General features: G+C 47.1%; 4 protein-coding genes across 4 annotated transcripts; 2 read left to right on the top strand and 2 right to left on the bottom strand.

Moving 5' to 3' along the window:
• Positions 1-315: 315 nt before the first annotated feature.
• On the bottom strand, positions 316-5,103 carry LOC144209639 (uncharacterized). Its single transcript, XM_077736069.1, has 7 exons — positions 4,882-5,103; positions 4,624-4,651; positions 1,439-2,704; positions 1,145-1,376; positions 885-1,070; positions 530-813; positions 316-459 (listed from the first exon to the last, which is right to left on the bottom strand). The coding sequence occupies exons 3-6, from the start codon at positions 2,666-2,668 to the stop codon at positions 641-643; spliced, it is 1,821 nt and encodes a 606-aa protein (XP_077592195.1). The 5' UTR covers positions 2,669-2,704; positions 4,624-4,651; positions 4,882-5,103; the 3' UTR covers positions 316-459; positions 530-640.
• Positions 5,104-5,397: 294 nt separating this feature from the next.
• LOC144209838 (gamma-aminobutyric acid receptor subunit rho-3-like) lies at positions 5,398-14,570 on the bottom strand. The gene is made up of 13 exons (XM_077736372.1): positions 14,282-14,570; positions 10,825-10,918; positions 10,395-10,605; positions 9,536-9,803; positions 9,081-9,193; positions 8,001-8,068; positions 7,708-7,931; positions 7,181-7,263; positions 6,968-7,105; positions 6,739-6,891; positions 6,277-6,338; positions 6,067-6,198; positions 5,398-5,994 (listed from the first exon to the last, which is right to left on the bottom strand). The coding sequence occupies exons 4-13, from the start codon at positions 9,673-9,675 to the stop codon at positions 5,713-5,715; spliced, it is 1,395 nt and encodes a 464-aa protein (XP_077592498.1). The 5' UTR covers positions 9,676-9,803; positions 10,395-10,605; positions 10,825-10,918; positions 14,282-14,570; the 3' UTR covers positions 5,398-5,712.
• On the top strand, positions 11,084-16,316 carry LOC144209839 (CD276 antigen-like). The gene is made up of 8 exons (XM_077736373.1): positions 11,084-11,225; positions 12,600-12,761; positions 14,300-14,551; positions 14,620-14,904; positions 15,262-15,588; positions 15,654-15,758; positions 15,821-15,883; positions 16,074-16,316. Exons 2-8 carry the CDS (start codon positions 12,695-12,697, stop codon positions 16,103-16,105), a joined length of 1,131 nt encoding a protein of 376 aa, XP_077592499.1. The 5' UTR covers positions 11,084-11,225; positions 12,600-12,694; the 3' UTR covers positions 16,106-16,316.
• A 1,161-nt stretch (positions 16,317-17,477) lies between these two features.
• LOC144209968 (uncharacterized) lies at positions 17,478-21,116 on the top strand. Its single transcript, XM_077736551.1, has 5 exons — positions 17,478-17,685; positions 18,041-18,358; positions 18,613-18,879; positions 19,106-19,390; positions 20,585-21,116. Exons 1-5 carry the CDS (start codon positions 17,610-17,612, stop codon positions 20,728-20,730), a joined length of 1,092 nt encoding a protein of 363 aa, XP_077592677.1. The 5' UTR covers positions 17,478-17,609; the 3' UTR covers positions 20,731-21,116.
• The last annotated feature ends 73 nt before the right edge of the window (positions 21,117-21,189 follow it).

The following is a 21,189-nucleotide window of genomic DNA, read 5'->3' as shown; positions in this document are numbered from 1 at the left end:
CGGGCCTCCAGTTGACGCCGATCGCCTCCAAAACGTTCTCCGTCGAATCCTTGTGACTCCTGAATTGATCGGCGCCACCCGGAGGCCTGGAGTTCCTCCATTTCCGGCGCGGGATCGGAGGTTGGAAGTAAGGCGCCGTGGGAACGCCGTCGGGCTCCAAAGACTGCGGATGACATCAGACAGACCGGTTGGGGGAAATCTTCCTTTTGGGGACGGCGTGCGACTTACCTCGCCACGGTCGGAGTAACCCGAGCCGGACCACGCGGGGTAGGCGAATTCGTAAAGCGGCGGGTAGGCGTCGGCAGGCAGAAAGGAAGTCTGGTAATCGGCGAGGACGTTGGGCGGGCCGAAGCCGTTCAGGGGCGCGTTGGAGGTGAAGGTGGTGGATTTGGCTTTCATCCGGACCATGATGGGCTTCCCCTGGAACACTCGGACCTCCTCTCGCAGGTACTTGTAGGTCTGTGGCCATAATACGGTATGTCAGGTGCCAAAACGAAGTGTGCGGCGTTCTCAATACGGCGAGATTAACCTGGTAGGCGTCGGCCTCTGACGCGAAGGTGACAAACCAGTTGTCGCTGCTGACGAACTCGCAGCTCAAAAAGTCGGGTAGCTTCTCGGCGCTGAGCAGCGCCTCCACCTCCTAAAATGGCCAAGTGTTACTTTTTTTTTTTTGGGGGGGCGATGCGCTTGGGTGAGTGCGGTGGCTTTCCTGGCGAGGGGTGCTGCTGGAGATCTCCCGCAGGATGAGGAGGTATTGGCTGTGGTTGGGACGCACTTTCTGCTGGCATGGCGACATCTGGACCCACGGTAGAGCTGAGGAACAGACAAAAATGGCAGAATAAACCAATGGGAATCTAGCACATGAGGAAACCAAAGGCACCCACTTTGAACGACATCGGTGACCATCTGTGAATCAGCGCTGAGGACCTTGACGGCGTGGAGGTCAACCAGCGTGGCTATGGGCACGTACTGATCGTCGTCCATCTGAGATTGCAGGTACGAGTCCTTGGCCAGGTGCTCCCTGCTCAGGCAAATCTCCAGAACGGACCTCAACTGCTCCACGGTGACACCTGAAAAGCATAACATGGGACTTGAGCTCGCACCCAAACCAGGAAAAAGAAAACGGGGCGTCCCTAGCACTGACCGGCGTCCGGTTCCGATTCTCCCGCTGCCAGGTGCCGACATTCGCCCTCGGCCGCCAGTTCTGGGCCTAGAGGCTGACCCGGGTCTGGAGGCGTACCGCCGTGGTCGGGCGAAGGATGTGAGAAAAAAAGCGAGGGTATTTCAGAGGGCTCATGTTGCAGTTCATTCGCGATGTGCAGCCACGGGTAATCGTAGCCGCATCCGGTCCAGACCTCCGCCTCCGGATTCAGGGCCTGCGCAGAAGGCTGTCCAATGAGCAGTGGACTTCTCCGTGTCATAAACGGGGCGCACTTACCACCGGAGGGGGCCCCGCGTGCCAGGCCCACTCGCAGGGACCCGGAGGAGGCAGGACGGTACTGTACGGGAAGGCTCCCAGGAGGACCGCATCGGGCCGCATCGCCACCGCGGCCGTCTCCTCAGGGGTCGGTAGCCACGCCCGGGGGCCGTCATCGGCGCCGGAGACCGCCCAGGCGCTGTACGCCGAGGGGGGATCCGACGGCGTTTCGCCGTCTTCGCATGGCGTCTCGTGAGTCGTGAAGTGGATCTCGTAGGACGGCATCAGCGCGTGGACGTCCAGCTGGTCGGCTTCCGACGGGACGTCATTGGAATCCTCATCTGGAGCCCCGGGGGCCATTTGCATTCGGATGACCGATGTCCCCGTCCATTCCTCTGGACATTTTGGGCCTTCAAAGTCCGTCCCCTCGAACGATGAGATGTTGGAATCGAGAAGATTAATCAGCGCCGCCTCCGAGTTCGACTCGGGACACCATTCGGGACTCGAATGGTGCACGTAGACGACCGGTGGACTGACCTCTGCGCTCGGATCTTCAACCTCTAGTGGAGGTTGTAAACTTTTACCTTCACAGGGTTCGTTTGAAAGGACAAGTGGAGGGGACACTTGTGAAAGAGTTGCGCCGGTGTGGGCGTCTTTAGATCGGTTCTCCTGGAAGGGGGGAAGAGTTTCCTCTTTGGTTTGGATATCTGAAGAGTTGTCTTCGTCTTCTGGGGGAGGAACTTGGACTTCCGGGCACGCCTTTGCGTTCCCGTTAAAGACAGGATCTTCTCTCGGCCGTGAAGGATGCTCTTCAGGCTTGTCGGGGTGCTCCCTGACATCAGGTTTTTGAGGTTCTGGAAAGGAATGGATTTCTTTGGGACTTGGATTAACTGCGGGTGAATGGTGGAGGTGGTCCAACTGGTTTTCCTGGAAGCTGATTGGTTTTTCTTTGAAGCTTTGGGCTTCTGAAGATGTACTTGACTCATTTAAATGAGCTTTTAGTTGAAAAGAAGGAGACTTTGGGATGGGCGAAGTGGACTGTTTTGCCTGGAAGACCTGGTCTTCCGGAAGGCCGCCATTTTGTGTCACTAGGAAACACGTTTCTCCATCCGCGTCCTTCTGCTCGGCCAAGTCCGCTTCAGAATGGAAACTGACTTCTTTTGGACTTTGAAGAACCGCCGAGGACATGGAGTCGTCGTCTTCTGCGTTTGTCAGCGACGGAACGCTAACATGCGAGCTTCCTCTCGCCATCTGCGCGTCGACCTGAGCGCCAGTCGATGTCAGAGGCTGCCGGGATAGAAAAGTTAGAGGTGAAACTGTCCCCGATAGGTCGGGAGACGCAGATGTTCGACCCTGGCTGCCTTGCTCGCGTTCAAGGTCGTTGGTGTCAATAGCGCAGATGCTATAAAACCTCTGAGTACGCGCTTGGAAGTCCTGAGCCGGCGTTGTGGCGACAATACACGCAGGAAGTCCATCTCGCCCATCTGAGCTGGATGACAACTCGGAACGGGGGGACGCCTGGGGGGCCCAACAGCTCTCCGGCTGGAGAATCTTCTGCGTGAACCACTGCGCTCGGCGCGTGGCGTTCTCCGCGATGTTCTGCCGCGCCGGGCTCTGGCTGAGCACCTCCATATAGGGCGCCGGCTCGCCGCTGCTCACGCCCGAGGGCGCCGCGGCGTGGCAGATGACAGCCGGCTCCTCCAGTTGACAACCCCCCACCCGGACATTCTTCTGTCCGACGTCCTCTTTTTCTTCTTCATCTTCTAGGCGCACGTGTTGCGCCACGGCGACGGCCTGCCGGCGGACTTCTTCCACGCTGTCGCCGATGAGGTCGGCGCCGGGGTCGCCAAGCAGGCCGCTCCTCTCGCCGGCACGGGCCGGCGAGGCCTCCTTGCTGAAGCAGCAACCCATGGGGGGACGATTGGACGCAAGAACACGAGGTCTGGCCGGCAGGCGGAAAGACAAGAGGCTCGCTCGGCCTCGCCCCCGGACCTCACGCCCCAAGCCCCCTCCCTTACCCAGAATAGCACCCGCAAAAGGGCTCACATGTCCCTGCCACTCAACACAACACTCAACGTGTATGTGTGTGTGTGTGCATACGGTCTAGTGAGCCCCAATCAGAGTGCTGGAATCCCCCTCCCACTCTTCCCATTATTGGGCTCGACCCCCCCACCCACGCTCCCTTTCCCCTTCCAGCAAGTCCCACGTCCCCGTCCCCCCCCCCCCCCTCCCGCTGCGCGTGTGTACATTAGATGTTAGCGGCCGCCGGGTGGAAGTGACCGCCTCCCCAAGTCACGTGACCCGCACGTTTAAAAGGTCAAAACGAGTTTGGCTCTGAAAGTTACAAAGTCTAACAAGGATTTTACCAAATTTACTCTCAACTCACACAGAATAATGCATATTTTTTTCCTTCGAGCTGACAAATTTAGCATATTTTGTGCTTCCAGTGTTTGCCTTTCGTCGGTGTGCGTCCCCCATTTTTGTCTTTCCCAGTCCAATACACAAGAAATAGTTACACATCCCCCAAAATAGGGACATAGCTATTTTGGACTATGGTTCTTATAGACCAGGGGTGTCCAAGTTACGTCCCTCAAGCCAATTAAAAAAATGAATTGAATACAACCCACACAAAAAGCTATGTTGCACTTTTTAATTTCAACACTAGATGAAAATCATCACTTACCTCTGGTTAGTTGCTAGGTAGAATAGATTCCTTTAGTTTTTTTTTTGGAGTCAACTGTACATTTATCAAACTCTTTCGCACAAATTGATAACCATGACCTGTTAATACTGTACAAACGTATACAAGTAGACTACCAATATAAACAAATGCATCCTAAGCAATACAAACATGACTACTACTTGTGTACATTTGGGTTAATGTGCATTTTCTTGCCTTGTACTTATGTGTGTGGCCGCCATTTACATTAAATGCATACAATTTCATGTTAATTTCAGGTTTACATAATTAGCACACCAGGCAGCAAAGCCCAGTGTTTAGGTTGGTCTAATAGTGGCATACATATGAAAAATGACCTTTTAAAAATTATTTTGGTGAGTCCAAATGAATTTATTTTACATGTCAGCAGAAAAAAAGGCATTTTTCTTTTTAACCCAACATCATAGATGGTTAAAGTACACACTTTGTACTTAGTTGGAGGTACAAATTTTCGTGTATAATAAGAGACTAGTTAAAGAGTACTTACAATTGGCAGGAGTCGAACTGGTAGATATCTTCTCGGATACATATGAAGGAAAAAATACGTATAAGTACATACAAGCGGAATTAAGTACAAAAACTATCCTTTGACGGTCAACTCGCAATTTCGCATGTACAGTAGGAAATTATATGGTTTTACAAACAGTATTTGGGTTGAATTTCGAAGAAAAAACGTCGTTGGTAATGCTAGTAGGCTGACAATGCTATGTCGGCAACATGAAAAGGAAAAAGTAATTTAGCTCACCTTCGTCCTCTTTTGCTAGTTAGCCTCCGGAGTTAGCTACCGTCTATTCCGAAAATTAACGACAAACTAAAGTAACGGGAAGCGTTAACTAGGTCAGCGAAACTTTAACTTCGACGTAAACTAGAAATAAACAATTATATGTGGCTATGAAGAAAAGTAGAATAGCGAACTTTTGGCGGTAGCTTTACGCGCCTGTGAACTTGCAGTTGTTAATCGCCAATGGCGCGCAAGCCCGCGCATGCGCAATAGAAATTGCGAATTGCCATGGCAACAATGCAATTGCTACTTCAGGTGCCTGACGAAAAATTGGCGAACTTACAACCACAGTTTGGAGTTGAAAAAACATTGAAAAATCACTGAATAATTTGAATGTTTCTATCAGCTTCTTTGAATAAATGACCATTAATACCATTTGTCAGTTTTGTATACGTTTTGTGGTGCTAAATAATTCAACAATTTTGACTGTATCTCTTTTATTAATTGTGTCTTATGGGTAATCAAAACAACAGACAATGGTTGACTTATGGAAATGTTTATTTTTATTTTGTAGCGGCTGTTCACAAAAAAAACATCACATCCAGTTGCAATAAAGAGTATGAATTACTGCAATTAACTCAATCAGAGAAGGAAGGGAATGAATAATATATTTTAATTAGATTGGACGTTTATTGCGTTCAATGGCAGCCAAAAGGGTTATCATAGAAAATATTGCAACTGTAAATGACAAATTCAAATTCATATAAACAATGGAAAACAAATTTCGTAGATTAGAGCGAGTTCGTGCGCCTGCGCCCTCTTGTGGAGGCTAAAAGAATCGCCAAATTCCAAGTTTCAGGAGTAGAGACTCCAGTAGATGGTGTTGAAAAGGAGGTAAGAAAGCGGAAAGGCCAGACGGGAGTACGAGTCGATCATGTAGCTGTTGCTCAGCAGGAGGTCCACGTTCTCGCGCAGCGACCGCTGCCGCCGCAGTCGCAGCCCCTCCGGGGGGCGGGGCTCCGGCGGCGGGCACTCCGAGGCCACGCCCGGGCGGGAAAACGGCGTCAGCTCCACGTCGTTGTCGTGGAAGCAGCCGTCGAAGGCCATGGCCCGGCTGGCGTCGAACGTGGACGGGAGCTGGGAAAAGCCGCGCACACGTTTGCTCGTTTGCCCTATGGGGGGGCGCTATGGTCGGTTCTCGCTCTTCACCTTCCCTCTCCTCATCTTCCTCATCTCCTCCAGGGTGGTGCAGTAGTTGACCGCCGCGTACTCGATGACGGAGAGGAAGACGAAGAGGAAGCTGGTCCACAGGTAGATGTCCACCGCCTTGACGTAGGACACCTGAAAAGGCGGGCGCACGCGGGTGATTGGCGGCAAGCGGGAGAGGCGGGATGGCGAGAGGGGGGCGGAGTCGGTCACCTGCGGCATGGACGACGACACGCCGGTGATGATGGTGGACATGGTGAGCACCGTGGTGATACCTGCGCAAAAAACAACATGCCGACGTGTTAGCTTGTTTCCAAACGTCGGTTGCCACACCCAAGATGGCCGCCAGCTAGGCCACACATGTCAGTGTATAGATGTATATTACATTTCCTGATTTTCCCCTTTTTAAATCATAAAAGTCATTTTTTAATCCATTTTTTTCTGGGTTTTTAGTTCAAAAATATTTTTGTAAAATCTAAAAATATATTAAAAAAGCTCAAATAGACATTGTTTTAGATCTATAAAAAAATGAATATTCAGGGCTTTTAATCAATTTATAAAAAAATCAACAACTAAATATTATATCTAAAATGGTCCGGCCAAAATGAAATCAAGTTGACGTTAAAGCGGCCTGAGAACCACTCTAAAAAAGTTTTGTTTTTAGACCCCGCCCACCGAGAGAGACGCGGGCCGGCACGGCCCGTCGGTCGATCCAGAAGGAGACCCAAGAGAGGACCACCATCAACATGGTGGGGAAGTACGTCTGCAGCATGAAGAAGAAGATGTGCCGCCGCAGGAGGAAGTTGATGAACAGACGGTTGTACCAACCTGGCAAAGTCAACAATCAAAAAAAAAAAAAAACGCTTAACCCCGCCCTTTTGGCAATTTTTGGTCGGCGGCAGACCTGTACTGCTGTAGAAAGCCAATCCGCTGGAGGGATGAAAGTGCTCCACGAAGAACTGAGACAAAACCATCTCGTCGGTCCTCAGCGACTCGTTGCCGTTTTTCCAGTAGAGCATCAGGTCGTTCTCGTTGTAGGCATCTGTGAAGCGCAAGGCGCTTTGACGTATTTACCCAAGGGTGGGCTTGTTTTTTCGTTTTTTGCCGCGCATCTCACAGCTTTCCAGCTCCAGCGAGCAGTTCTGCGTGTCCAGCGGGAAGCTGCTGAAGTCCATGGAGCACAGAGACGTCACCGTGACCCTGAAAGCACCACGGGTAGAAAAGTATTCAGTGCTGGGGTGACCTTTAAGCGGGGGTTGCCGTGGCGACCGGGAAGCTAATTTCGGGTGGGAAGGATGGAGATGTTTTTTTTTTTTTTAAATTTGGGTGGGGGTCGTAAACTTTAGCTGTGGAGGGTTCGATCCCAGGTTGTTTGCTCTGGGTAAGCAGCTATGCTAGGCTAGCTGCTAGAGCACTTTTAAGTAAACAAGTGAACAATTGCTAACGCTAGCTGTGATTGTTTGTGTTCTGTCTCCCCAATTTTTCAACATTATATTTATTTTTAAATCTAAGTATACAAGAAAACAATTGCTAACGCTAGCTGTGATTGGTCCTCTATCTCCCCCATTTTTTTAAAAATGTAAGTATACAAGAGAAGGCTCAAAAAGAGTGTTTTTTTGTTATGTTTTTGTGGGTATGCCTGACCTGACACTGTAAAGGATATTCCCGTCCGGGTAGACTCGCAGCATGATGTTCTCCATGGTGGTGTCGTGGATGAAGGAACGCTTGGAGTGGGCGAAGAAAACGTCGGGCACCCAGATCTTCTTGACCAGCCGCGAGTCAAACGTGCGGCTGCGGTTGTTGCGGGACGGGAAGGACAGACGCTCGTCCTTCCAGTAGTGGCGTAGGTACAGCGTCATGGTAAAATCCTGCAAACACACACAAAAAATTAGAAAAAAGATGGATTTGCTTAAGTTTTGAGGGTCGCAGAAACCCACCATGTTGACTTCGGAGATGCTGTCGATGCTCTCCACTTGCACGTCGATGCCCACTGGGATGGCGGCTCCTGACAATTGGAGAAAAAAAAATTATATCGCCATTATTTGGATGTTGCGGCGGGCCCCATTTGGCCCGCGGGCCTTATCTTTGACACCGGTGGTCTAAGCCATTCATTGAATTCAATCAAGGACTTTGACATCTTTTCCTTTATATTGACTCACTACTAATCTTTACTGTTGATTGATTTTCAATTTTCTTTCATCACCATAGCTTTGTATCAATTGATGCATTTGCGTTTCCTACGGCGAGATTTAATTCCACCTGAGCTAACGTTAGCGTGGCAGCCGCTGGATAAACACTTTGTTTAATGAGGCTGCGAAAAGCTCCCGCAGAGGGCGTCGTCACGACGACGGCTACCGCCCGGGAAACGCTGACTCATGCTCTCTTTTCAATGGGCCTTCATTTAGCCAAACAAAACTTGCCTTCCTTCAATATGCATCATTACTTCACTTTTTTTAACTACCAACTTTGACTCTTCCATTTCTGAATCATTTATCCTCACCAGGGTCATAGTGTGGGGGTGCCGGAGCCTGGCAGAAGACCTCCCTATTCAATGGCAGGGGAAGAGTAGACAAACAACTCATCATTCATAGCTAAATTTAGCCAATTTGTTCAATTAGCTAGCCTAGCATGCATGTTTTTCGGTAATGGGAGCACCCAAAGAAAACCCACGCAAGTGAGGACTAACCCTTGACCCCAGAATTGCGAGTTTAACTCACTTTTCTGTCCAAAAATTCAAGACCAATGACGTCATAGTTGTTTTTTTCCGTCATAGAATCTTTTGTTTAAACGCGGGTGCTACAGGCAGGTGAGCGCCCGCCCGTCGCGTATTGGGTCACGATTTGCCACGTCACTTTTGTTTCCATCTGTTCCGTAGCGGGAATATAATCCAGATTAGGGCGCACGACCCCCCGACTGGCACAATAGCCACACGCCAGAACACGCTATCCTCAAGTGGACGCACGAGCCTTAAATCTGGGTCAACGAGCGCGTTTGGACGTGGCTTTTTCTGATCGTACCTCCGAAGCCGGGTCGCATGGCAAAGTCGTGCTCTTCGATGCGGAGGAGCTGCTCGCTTTTGATCAGCAGCGTTTTGGTGCTGTCTTGCCTCTTCAGTTTGTAGTCGATACGTCTGAAAAAGCGGAAAAATCCCTTTATTATCATTTTTGGGGGGGGTTCTTTATGATTTTTTAAAAAGAAAATAGATTTGTAGAAAATATGAAGTCCAAAAAATACACGGGAATGAAAATTTAAAACACTGGAAAGACAATTTTCATTGTTCTACTGGATTAGAGCAGGAACCCATGGCTCCTGAGCCACATCTGGCTACCCGTTACCCAGTAATTTTTTTGTGAATGCATCCATACATTTCTGAGACAATTTTAATGTTAAATGAACCCCAAAAAGCTTCAATTTTGACATATTTTGACTTGTAAATTGCAAATCTATCTTTCCAAGAATGAGTGTGGCTCACCCTCCAAACTTGAACTTGCTCTTCTCTCCCAGGAAGACCTCCTTCTGCCTCCGCCGTCCCGACCCACGTCCTCCTCCTCCTCCGAGCGCGGCTGCCAGCAGGGCGGCGGCAGTCAAGCAGGTCAAAAGGTCCACCTTCATCTCTGGGTGCAAGGGCCCACTCCTCTTCTTCCTCTTCTTCTTCTTCTTCTCCTCCTTCTCATTTCCACCGCATGGTCGCCATTCCTTGCCGTCCTTCCTCTCCTCTACTCTCCGGTCCGGTCCTGTCTCTGATTAAAATCGATATCAAAACGTTTCTCCCCACGATAGAGGAATGACACTAATTCCGCTGAGATAATCCTCTTAAAACCAGCAATCTTTGGCTAACCTACAAACACACACAAACCCAAACACACACACACAGAACAGAAATGTAGCACCTGTTCGCACGGCGTTTTCCGATTTTTCTCGGGGCGAAAATGAAAAATTGCGTCCTGGCCCGCTAATCCCGCCGATACCTCTGGAGAAATCTAATCCCGAAGGCACGTGCCAATCGGGAGGTGTCATCTCGCCCTGATGGGATGATTAATCTCCATTTTCAATCGGCAAAAGTAATTTTTTTGGGGGGGGAATGGGAATTTAGCTTGTAGTTGCTGTGTTTGGCCACTAGGAGGACTTTCTAAGAGTCATAAAAAGGCAATTTTTGCTTTTTTTCGGCACTGGGTGGGCGTGGTTTCTCAAAAAGATCATCATTTGGAGAAAAAAAAACAATTATTTTAAAATATTTAATTGTATGTTAGGGCATCCGGGTGGATAAGTGGATAAGGCATCGGTCACACAGTTCAGGGGTCCCGGGTTCAAACCCAGGTCAGTCAGTGTACCTGTGTGGAATTTGTGTTTTCTCCGGTTATTCCGGTTTCCTGCCACATTCCAAAGACAGGCATGCTAGACTGATTGGACACCTCAAAATAGCCCCCAGCTATGATTGATTGCTTGTTTGTCTCCTGGTGCCCTCTCATTGGCTGGCTACCAATTCAGAGTCTACCACACCTCTGTGCCCAAGTCAAACTGGCTCCAGCAACCCCTGCGACCCTAGTGAGAGTCAGAAAAAAAACTTTTTAATTACAGTGATCCCTCAATTATCGCTTATTCACTATTTCACATTTTTTTCTGCTAATTATTAAAAACATTATTTTAAATTCCTAAAAATGTGAAACTAACAAAAAAAAGTTATAATAGGGGTGAGCCTACTTTGCAATATTTGGATTATGGCGGCCATGTTGGGTCTACATCCCAGTAATTATACTGTACCTCATTTTATTGCTGATCCATCCCAGCCAATAGCATCAAATGCCGTCCATCCTTCCCCATTCAAACAGATTGGACGTCCAAGGCTGTCAAAAACCTGAATGAATAAAACACATTCAAGTTGAATGGGTTAATAAGTTAACAAGCACTTTGAAAACAAACCCCCTCCTTTGACATTTGAACAAAGCTCGGGTGGGTGTGTCCACCCGAGCAGGCTCCGCCCATTGGACGTGTGTGCGTGTGCATGTGCGTGTACAAAACGTGTGTGCGTGCGAGTGTGGCCGTCCGTAGTGAGCAGCCGTCTGTCTCATTCTCCAAATAACCTGTTGGGCTAGACAAGCTCCATCCGTCCGTCCGTCGTAATTTTCTTTTTTTGGGAGCGACAAACTTCACTTCAACTCTGCGTAAGTTCCCATAATTGTTCAACATCGTCTAACATGTTTCAGTCATCTGAAAAGGATGGATTGGTCTTTTTTGAGAGGCCTCCTTCACAAATGTGTCACTTAAAAGACTTTTTGGATGCTAATTTGGGATGGCTAACGTGCTAAATGTTGGAAAAGTTGGTTCTTTTCGCTTGGGTGGATTTATAAGATAAAGATCTGGTCAGTCTCTCTCTCTCCGCTTGTAAAAGGGTTGATGACAACATTGGAATATTAAGTCCGAGTCCTGGAATCATTTCTGGGGTTCTGATCCAAATCTCAGACTCCATTGTGGTCTTGGTTTCATGTAAGACCAGTGTTTTAGGAATTGGGGTAAACCCTAGTTGGGTTTATATCCTAGTTTGGACTCCCTAAAGAACAGGTGTTAAAGTGGCGGCTCGGGGGCCAAATGTGGCCCGTCACATCATTTTGTGCGGCCCGAGAAAGTCAATCACTTTCTGTTTTAGGATCAAATTCAAATGAAAATTATAAATCTACATTTATAGTCACTGGTGTCAAAGTGGCGGCCCGGGGGCCAAATCTGGTTCGCCGAATCATTTTGAGCGGCCCGAAAAAGTCAATCATGAGTTTCTGTTTTTGGATCAAATTCAAATGAAGAGCATAGATGTATATTCAATTTCCTGATTTCCCCCTTTGAAATCAATCATTGTCATTTTTAATCCATTTTTTCTGTGTTTTTAGTTCAAAAATCATTTTGTAAAACCTAAAAATATATTTAAAAAATCTAAAATAAACAGTGTTTTGGATCTATCAAAAAACGTAATATTCAGGGCTTTTAATCCACTTCTTTTAATCTATTTATTTAAAAAAATATCTAAATATTATATCTAAAATGGTCCGGCCCACATGGTCCATTTAGCACAAGTCTTGGTCTGTGATCCCCAATTTCTGGCCAAATCTGGATAGAGTCTAGATTGTCGTCCCGGTACTACAACATATACTACTACTCAATTCTTAAAAAAACAACATCCCAGCCACTTGTACTTGACTTTTTGCACTAACTGGACTGGTCCCTGTCAATCACGAGGACTCGGGGTCGCCAATGTTATCACGTCGGCAGCTGCAAAGTTTACACTTTCTTTTAACGGAGCATCCGTCAACGCGCTTAATCTATTTTAGCGTCGGCGCGTGACGAGCTGTCGGACGGCGGAGAGATGTCAAAAGAAAGAATTTGGCGAGGGGGGCCCCCCGAATTGGAAGTGATGAAAAGAAGCCAAAATGTCCCCGCTTTCAAAAAAAAAACCCGCACGACCACATGTCTCGTCACGTTCACGTCTCCCCGAGTCCGCATCCGCCAGAACCGCTCTGTAATTACGCCTTCCTGCTCCATTTTTCTAGTTTTGGTGGGGGACGACGGAACAGCGTAAAAAAACCTGAAGCGGACCGGTCCGCTGAGAACATGGACTGAAGCTGACCAAAAGAGGGGGAAAACTATGTCGGCGTACTTTTGGATCTGGATCTACTTGGCGTTGGGGATCGGCGCCGTGGCCGGCGTGGCAGGTGAGACACAAAAACGTCTTTGTCCCTTTTAACCTTTCCCCGAGGGAAGTGAGCCGATTGGATCACATTTCTGGGTTGAAGCTCTTAAACTTGAGGCCGGTTTAAGAAAAATGGTGACTTTTTCCAAGTCATTTTGTGCACTTTAGGGTCTTTCATTTAGAATCTGACATTAGTTTTTTTTCTGTATGATTTAGTTTTCATGTAATTAGCTAATTTTAGAGCATAAATGCTGGTATTTTACTCCATATTGTTACTTTTCAGCTAAGTTATGGTATTTTCATATTCATATTTACATTTTTTTATAAATGAATTAAAAGAATTGGATTAAAATCCCTGAATATTCCCTTTTTTTATAGATATAAAAATTTTTATATGTATTTTCAGATTTTACAAAATGATTTTTGAACTAAAAACTCAAAAAATTGATTAAAAAATGACGTTTTTTTAAAGGGGGAAAATCAGGAAATTTAATATACATCTATACTATACTATAAATTAATCCTAAAAAGTCATGATTGACATTCCCGGGCCGCACAAAATGATGCAGAGGGCCAGATTTGGCCCCCGGGCCGCCACTTTGACACCCGTGTCCTAACTGAAACGTTTTTTAAGAGTCGATGTTCATTCCTTCAAAACAAAAGTCTAGACTTCCGCAGTTTTCAATATCCACGTCACTTTTTTTTACCATGACGCATACAATTTGAAATGTCAAAAATTGGACGTGGCTCGGTTAGCAAATGTCCCAATAAATCAGCTGGAACCTGCCGGGACAGGTCGCCGGCTCCAGGGGTGGGGGGGGGGGGTGAACACTGACCCCCTCTTGCCCCGAAAGAGCATGTCGACTCATTAGAGTTATTTTTGTTTTGTTTTGGTTTTGCTAACATGAGCCTGCAAGCGAGCCAAGTGAGTCAGCGCTTTGCTAGCGTCTATTCTGCGGAATGACGGGAACGTCCGGGATTGGTCGGGGAGGGAGTCGGTTCCTGATTTAACGGCCTCGGGGAGGGCGGACAAAAAAAAAACACGAGTCGTTCGTATGCAAGGTACGCCTTCGCTCCGCTACCGGAAAATATGAGTATGTGCTCCACTTCCTCATATTGGGGCCCGAGAAATCCCTGGTCATAGTTGGAAAGAAAAGTGACCAAGCAAGCTGTGAGGAGGAAGAATTCGAGCCCGGAATGCGTGTCACTAACAACTGGGTTGTGAAATGTACAATATCATTGCGTCATGAGTTCGGAAGTTGTAAATCAAGGCATACAATTACTGTAGTGGCGTTCAATGAGAGCAAAAGGGTGATGTATGTCTCCCTCCTGTGGACAAGAAAATATCGCAGCTGAGTTGGAGTTGCTAGTGAGGTCCCACTTTGTAGTTGGCCATAAAAAAAGGTCTCAAATATTAGATGTAGAGTCAAATTCAACCTTGGTGACCTTTGACTTCTTATTGGACTTGTCTAATGACAATAAAATGCATTCAGTTCAATTACAGATAGAAGATAACGTATAATGCAAAACTTTGTTTTGTACCTTGACTTTGCGTTCCAGATGAAACAGTGACCTGCGTGGTGTCGGAGCAGTGCCACCTCCCCTGTACGTTCCCTCCGGCGCCAAACTCCAGCGTCCGCTGGTTCCGACAGGACGTGGCCATGCCGGCCGGGGCGTTCCCGGCCACGGCGGAGGACGGCAACGCCACGCTGGTCCTCCAGGAGGCGGGACTCAAGGACCGCGGCACGTACCGCTGCCACGTGCGTTCGGCGTGGGGGGAGCACGAAGCCAGGGTGGTCTTAAAAGTGGAGGGTAAGGTTTCAGGGTCCCGCGTACCTTCAAAAAAAGACAAAAGAATCAAAACTATCGTTATTTTGTAGCGCCAGTCCGAGGTCTGTCCCTGGAAGTGTCGCGGCTAAGCGGCTACGAGGAGATGAAGTGCACGGTGCGGGACGTGTTTCCGCCGCCCAGAGTGACCTGGGCCACGGAACCGCCCACTTTCGAGGACCTGCGACCGGTCACGCGCATGCTAGCCGACAAACGGGGGCTCTACACGGCCGACAGCAAGCTGAGGGTTCTCAAAGGACAGCCGGATCTCATCTACATCTGCAAAGTCAGCACCTCCTATGGGGGCCCCACGTGGACGTCCTCTTTGCGGGAAAGGGGTAAGACACAAAATAACAGTGCTATATCGGCTAATAGGACAGAAGGAAAATGACCCTATTTTCTTGCATATAAGCCGAATTTGTAACTCCAAAAAATGACTTGTTTGTTGTTAGTTTTTTGTTTTGCAGTAAGAAAACAACCATTACTCCGTGATTTTTACATTCAGGGGCGGCTGATATGCGAGTAAATACGGTAGTACTTTGTTGTGGCACGGTTAAAACCTCCACCGAGGACCAGAACACTTTCTCCAGACCCTGACCCAGGACTTTCTGGACTGGAATCCGTCAGAGAGGGGGACAATAGGGGGAAAAGTCTTCCCTTGGGTTTGACGCTGACTTCTAATCCATCTTTGGCAGCAATAACAGGGAAGGAAGGTCACGACCTGACCATCCCCTGCTTTGCCCCGCCCTACCTGAACGGCCCCACCCTCCGCTGGAGCTTCTCCAACGGCGAGGACCCGGCCTCCATCCTGACCTACGACAGCCGCTCGGGCCGGAGCGTGTCGGCGCCCGCCTGGGAGCGCCACGTGGAGCTGGACGGCTTCCGGGTCCCGTTTGGGGACGGCTCGCTACGCCTGATGGCGCCCCAGCATGCCAGCCACGAGGGCACCTACAGCTGCGTCTTCGCCATGCCGTACAACACGCACTCGGAGCGCAGCGACGTGGCCATCCACGTGCCCGACGGTGAGGCCACCGGGGGGCGCCAGAGGCTCGGCCCTGGTTCTGACCGTTTGACCTGAACTCCGCAGCTAGTCGTGGCGTGGCGCAGACGTCCCACTGGTGGATCGTGGGCCTGGTGGCGGCCGTGGCGGCCCTGGCGTTAGTGGCCATGGTGGTCTACTTGAAGCTGAGAGGTGGGTTTTGCGTGGGTGGGTGGGCGATACCCTCACAAACTAAGTGTCCATGTCTTTCGCAGGAAATACGGCCAAGGGTTTGCCGCGTGACGTGGAGGAAGAGACGGAGCTGAATTCGGTCAAAGGTACAAAAATTACGAGAATAAAGTGATACTTTTCGCGGCCACCAGATGGTGCTATTGTGCTGCCGCAGTTAAAACAGTCACAGTTCTAGAGAAGAAATCCAAATGTTTTTTTAGATCACATGTACTGCATTATTACACCAGAATACTCATACATGATGTATTTTTTAAGAAGATTTTTGTGTCTTTTCAGACCCGGCCAGTACGCATTTTCCCTCAAGATGAAACAGCCAATCGGGGCTCTCCTGACTCCGCCCCTCCCATCACACATACACACACACACACTGGACTATGTAAACACAATTTGTAAAAACAGAAAGAACTGTAATTGAAGGAATGGGATTGAAATTCCAGGATAAGAACCTTGCTGAACTTTTGGACACAGCTGTTGAATGTTTCCATGTTTTTAAGTTTTTTTTTAAACAGATTCCCATAAGAAAAAGTCTGTTTTCGTCACCGTGTTTTCAGATGTTGCCACACAAGGGAGAAATTCAAACCAGATGTTTTTGTGCGAAAAGAGGCCAAAGTGGAATGCGGCGGGCCGAGTGGATGCCTTAACTCGCTCGGCTCGGAATGTTTTCTTTATCCTCTCTGCCTACGTCAGTCGACCGGGCCAGAGACAACGGCAACATTTTCAACTCGTGACGGCTGACCTCGTGTCTTCTCCGTGGGGGGGAGGTGGGGGCCAGGGGGGGATCCGTCAATGTCAACATGGGACTTTGAGAAGGCCACATTTGAGGCATAGACAATTAAGGTCAGCCAAAACAAAATGGTGCGTCTAGAAAATGATTTGTGCTCGTCACAATATTTGCTACACACATTTGCAACATGAAATTGTGCAGAAATTTTTGACACAAAATTGTGTACAAATTTGCGACAAAAAAATGTGCACAAATTTGCTACACAATTTGCTACACAAAATTTTGCACAAATTTGCTACAAAAATTTGCTACAAAAATTTGCTACAAAAATTTGCTACAAAAATTTGCTACAAAAATTTGCTACAAAAATTTGCTACAAAAATTTGCTACAAAAATTTGCTACAAAAATTTGCTACAAAAATTTGCTACAAAAATTTGCTACAAAAATTTGCTACAAAAATTTGCTACAAAAATTTGCTACAAAAAATTGCTACAAAAAATTGCTACAAAAATTTGCTACAAAAATTTGCTACAAAAAATTGCTACAAAAATTTGCTACAAAAAATTGCTACAAAAATTTGCTACAAAAATTTGCTACAAAAATTTGCTACAAAAATTTGCTACAACAATTTCCTACAAAAATTCGCTTCAAAAATTTGCTACAAAAAATTGCTACAACAATTTCCTACAAAAGTTTCCTACAAAGATTTCCGACAAAAATATACTACAAAAATATCCTACAAAAATGTCCTACAAAAATTCCCTACAAAAATGTCCTACACAAAATTGCTCCACAAAATAATGCCCACATTTGCTTAAAAAAAAGCGCAAATTACTTCCAAAAGAAAATGGCCAACCGGTTTGACATCCTCAATGTCTCTGAGCAGAGATAAGACACATGCGTGCTTGCGTGGGCGGAGTCAAAGTAGAATGCAAGAAGTCCCTCCCTCAAACAGCTTTCCTGGGCGCACACTCTCACGAGAGAACTCCGAGGAAGGTAAAAGCCGGGATTTCCAGACTGGACTCCTTCCGAGACAAACGCACGGAACGCCGCTTGACCCGACGGACTTTTGCTTCTGTTCGACCGCATGGTAATGAAATCTAGGATGCCTGCGTTGGGCGTGGTGCTCGCCACCTTTTTGTGGAATTTGGCCAATGGAGGAGGTAGGAGACAATTCTACTTCTTTCTTCTTGTTTTAGTTTTATCCAGATTGTAGATATGTAACTTTTGAGTAAGTATTCCTTATATAAGTACTCCTTCCATTTGCAAACTGATTTGTACTCTAACGTTCAACTCGTGCCGACTCCCACTTAAGCAGCCAAATTCAAAGCACCGCCCATATTTGGTGGCGTGGTGGACACTCCCTTGAAAATTCTTACAAAATTCCTTTTAACCAATAAATGTCTTTGCCTCTTCCATCTCAAATGACAAAAATCTGCAAATGAGGATACCATTACTCACTGACCTCTTGACCTTTTGAAATGGTAAATTACAATTTTTACTCTGTTTTTTTTGTAGATCTCGACGTTTGGTGTCGCTGGAATAGCAGCTGCGTTTTAGAGGCGACCTATCCCGCGGGAGATGATTTAGTAGTCAGCTGGTTGCGGCTGTCCGAGGAGGAAGCGACCGTTCACTCCTTCTACGACGAGGCCGACCGGCTGGCCAATCAGGACCGGCGCTTCAGAGGTAGAACCTCCCTGTTCAAGGAGAAGCTCCGTGAGGGCAACGCATCACTGCTGTTGAAGAACGTCGTGGTCGGAGATGAGGGAAGCTACAGGTGCGCCGTGGCCACTCTGGCCAGCCAATCAGAGTTCTTCTTTCAACTCCACGTGGAAGGTGAGACTCAAGTGTCCGTTTTTGAATTCAATCTGACTAGACTGAGATTTAACTGCGTCTTTTATTTAGAACATTAGCTGAAAAAACTTTCACAAAATATACAAAATACTACAATACTCCTTTAAATATTTGTTACCTAATTCCATTGGCACAATGTTAAGTCAATGGAGAAACAAAATGTCACTGTTAAAACAATCTTTCTATAAATTACAACAAAAAAACATTTATATTTGACTTGACTTTCTACTTTCCAGCTCCAGTCACCATCCAGATTGAAGAATTAAACAAGAAACTGGTCTGCAACTCAGGGGAATCCTACCCCGAACCCCAACTGACGTGGACCACAAGACCCACGTTGCCCCTCGCAATTCTCCGCGGAAACGTCAAGGTTCTCCAAAACGAGACCACGCTGCTATACGGCGTGGTCGGGTACGTGGCTATTCACGCCGAACGCGACTTGGAATACGTCTGCGACGTCAACACGACCAGGACCGCCAGCAGGGGGACGTGGAGGAGGACAAGTGAGATGTTCTACTTTCTAAACCAGGGGTGGTTTGCGCCATAACGGGGGTAAAAGAGACCAAATCGCTAAAAAACTCCACCCAATCCTTTCGGTTGGCGTCAGACTTGCGTACTCCGGAACAGTAGGTGGCGCCACTGCTTATAAAAAGCAACACGCTCGCCATTTAACTTCGGATCGTCGTCATGTGAACCGTGGCCTGAATCTGAACTCAATTCCATTTCCAGCTTTGAACATCTCCGACACGTCGAAGAGGATCGGGTGTGCGCCCGTGACCGACGAAAGCGGCCTCGTGTGGACCTTCAACACTAGCGAGGTTATCGCTAGCAGGCGCGCCGGGCAGAAATACGTCGTGGCGGACGCCTGGGCAAAGTACGTGGAGGACCTGTCGGAGGACGGGGGGATCCAACTTCGAGACCTGACGCCCGACCGAAGCGGAGAGTACACGTGTGTTCGGCGTAACGCGTCGCAAACGCGCGTTAGCGTCGTTTTCTTAAGGCTGGCGGAGAACGGTAAGATCCAATTAGAGCTGCAGCGATCAATTATTTAATTATTTCAGTCATCTATTAATTCGTTGAGGGATCTATTCACAAATATTTAATCTACTGACCAAAAAAAATAGGAGATGAAAGGCAAAGAAACTAGTGTTTATGCTTGCAATACCTATTTTGACCAGCACATCTTGTGGCGCAGTTACAAAAAAAGGCAAATTCTACTACTCAAATCCCAAAATTGGATTAAATCATGTACATTACAAGAAATACAATTTGTAAATCACATAAACATACATAATGATCTCACATACACATTCATCTCGCTGTATAATGTAACTAACACCCATAAATATAATCAAAAAATCACATTGTATAATACTACATGTTTAAATACTACTTCCATTTTATACTGCTTTTAACGTATACTCAGACATGTTTTATACAAACAAATGTCATTGTACAACATCTTAAAACTAAGCACATTAACCAGCACTCCCTACTAGTAGTACAAGTAGTGCGTACTCTGCTAGCATTGGTAGCAATCAGCTACTCGTAGCTAGCGCTAGCTTCGTGCTAACCGCTCATTACCATGACAGGAAAACATTATTATAACCTTTATAATACTAATAGTCAACACTTCTAGTAACTCAATTGGCTTTCGTGAATTCTAAAACAACGTAGCAACTCTAAATAGCTTAGCAAATATATGACACATTAGAGCACAAATTTATATTGTTTAGCATTGAAGCTTCATTTCACAAAATGTCATGCTTACCCGAGCCATTGTTCGACGACCGAAGCTCTTCACGCCGACATAAAAGCACGCTTCTTTCACCTAGCAAGTTAAAAAATCGTTAGACATCGATATAAATTAAAAACGTAATGATTTATATGATTTTCGGGTTATAATTGGTCCCGGTAGCTTACGTTGCTCATCCAAAATGCTCACAGGAGAAAGCCGGTAAACGAGTTGTAATACTCTGCGCTGCCACCAGACGGCACTGTATTTTCCCTCCCAAAAAAAATAGATAGTAAATCCCTTGAGATTAGCATCACAACGTCCCTTTTATTGGGCAATTGATTCAGCAAAATGAAATTGTAATCGGATGGCTCATTTACTTGATCGATTGCTGCAACTCTGCTTCCCGTGTCACAAAAAAAGAAAGATACTTCTTGTCAAAACTGTCATTTCAATGCAATCTTCATTTTCAGGTCATCCCAGAGCGGTGCGCATTGAATTGTGGGTGGTGATAGCATTGTTAGCAGTGTTTTTACCCTGCATTATTTATTGCGCCCTGAAGAAATGCAAGCGCTGCCGACGTGATCGAAAGCCAAGGCGAAGCAGACGAGTCTTGTAAGACTCCATTTTCTACCGATTTACCCCACTAGGTTCACGGGGGTGCTGGAGCCCATCACAACTGACTTTGGGCTTGAGGCGGTCGAAGGACACCCTGAATTGGTGGCCGCCAAAGCCAATCGCAGGGCGCAAGGAGACAAACAACCAATCGCTCATAGCTAGGGACAATATAGCATAAAATTAGCCTAGCATGCATGTCTTTGTAATGTGGGGAAAAAACCGGAGTACCCTTAGAAAACTTAGGCAAGCCCCGGGAGACCATACAAACTCCACACAAGGGTGACCCGACCTGGATTTGAACCCAGGACCCCAGAGCTGTGAGGCAGAGGCGCTAACCGCTCACCGGAGAGTTCATTTTATTTCCTGCAAATAAATCAAAACAATCCATGTGTCGTTGATACAAGTGACAAAGCTGTGTTTCATGTTGACATTTTCAGTGCTCTCAAGCATAAGCCAATGC

This window comes from Stigmatopora nigra, chromosome 16 (genome assembly GCF_051989575.1).
Source record: "Stigmatopora nigra isolate UIUO_SnigA chromosome 16, RoL_Snig_1.1, whole genome shotgun sequence".
Taxonomy (NCBI): domain Eukaryota; kingdom Metazoa; phylum Chordata; class Actinopteri; order Syngnathiformes; family Syngnathidae; genus Stigmatopora; species Stigmatopora nigra.
This window is presented reverse-complemented; position numbering and strand designations above follow the sequence as displayed.

Bases quoted from the DNA above. Each gene is read 5' to 3' on its own strand.
- LOC144209639 (XM_077736069.1), bottom strand. From the start codon at position 2,668: ATGGCGAGAGGAAGCTCGCATGTTAGCGTTCCGTCGCTGACAAACGCA. The intron at 1,377-1,438 runs GTAAGTGCGCCC...CCTTCTGCGCAG, and splicing joins ACGCGGGGCCCCCTCCGGTG to GCCCTGAATCCGGAGGCGGA. The intron at 814-884 runs GTGGGTGCCTTT...TCTGTTCCTCAG, and splicing joins GGTCACCGATGTCGTTCAAA to CTCTACCGTGGGTCCAGATG.
- LOC144209838 (XM_077736372.1), bottom strand. From the start codon at position 9,675: ATGAAGGTGGACCTTTTGACCTGCTTGACTGCCGCCGCCCTGCTGGCA. The intron at 7,106-7,180 runs GTGAGATGCGCG...TGCGCTTCACAG, and splicing joins CTCGCTGGAGCTGGAAAGCT to ATGCCTACAACGAGAACGAC. The intron at 5,995-6,066 runs GTGAAGAGCGAG...GGCTTTTCCCAG, and splicing joins GGAAGATGAGGAGAGGGAAG to CTCCCGTCCACGTTCGACGC.
- LOC144209839 (XM_077736373.1), top strand. From the start codon at position 12,695: ATGTCGGCGTACTTTTGGATCTGGATCTACTTGGCGTTGGGGATCGGC. The intron at 15,759-15,820 runs GTGGGTTTTGCG...TGTCTTTCGCAG, and splicing joins GGTCTACTTGAAGCTGAGAG to GAAATACGGCCAAGGGTTTG. The intron at 15,884-16,073 runs GTACAAAAATTA...GTGTCTTTTCAG, and splicing joins GGAGCTGAATTCGGTCAAAG to ACCCGGCCAGTACGCATTTT.
- LOC144209968 (XM_077736551.1), top strand. From the start codon at position 17,610: ATGGTAATGAAATCTAGGATGCCTGCGTTGGGCGTGGTGCTCGCCACC. The intron at 17,686-18,040 runs GTAGGAGACAAT...TTTTTTTTGTAG, and splicing joins GAATTTGGCCAATGGAGGAG to ATCTCGACGTTTGGTGTCGC. The intron at 19,391-20,584 runs GTAAGATCCAAT...CTTCATTTTCAG, and splicing joins CTTAAGGCTGGCGGAGAACG to GTCATCCCAGAGCGGTGCGC.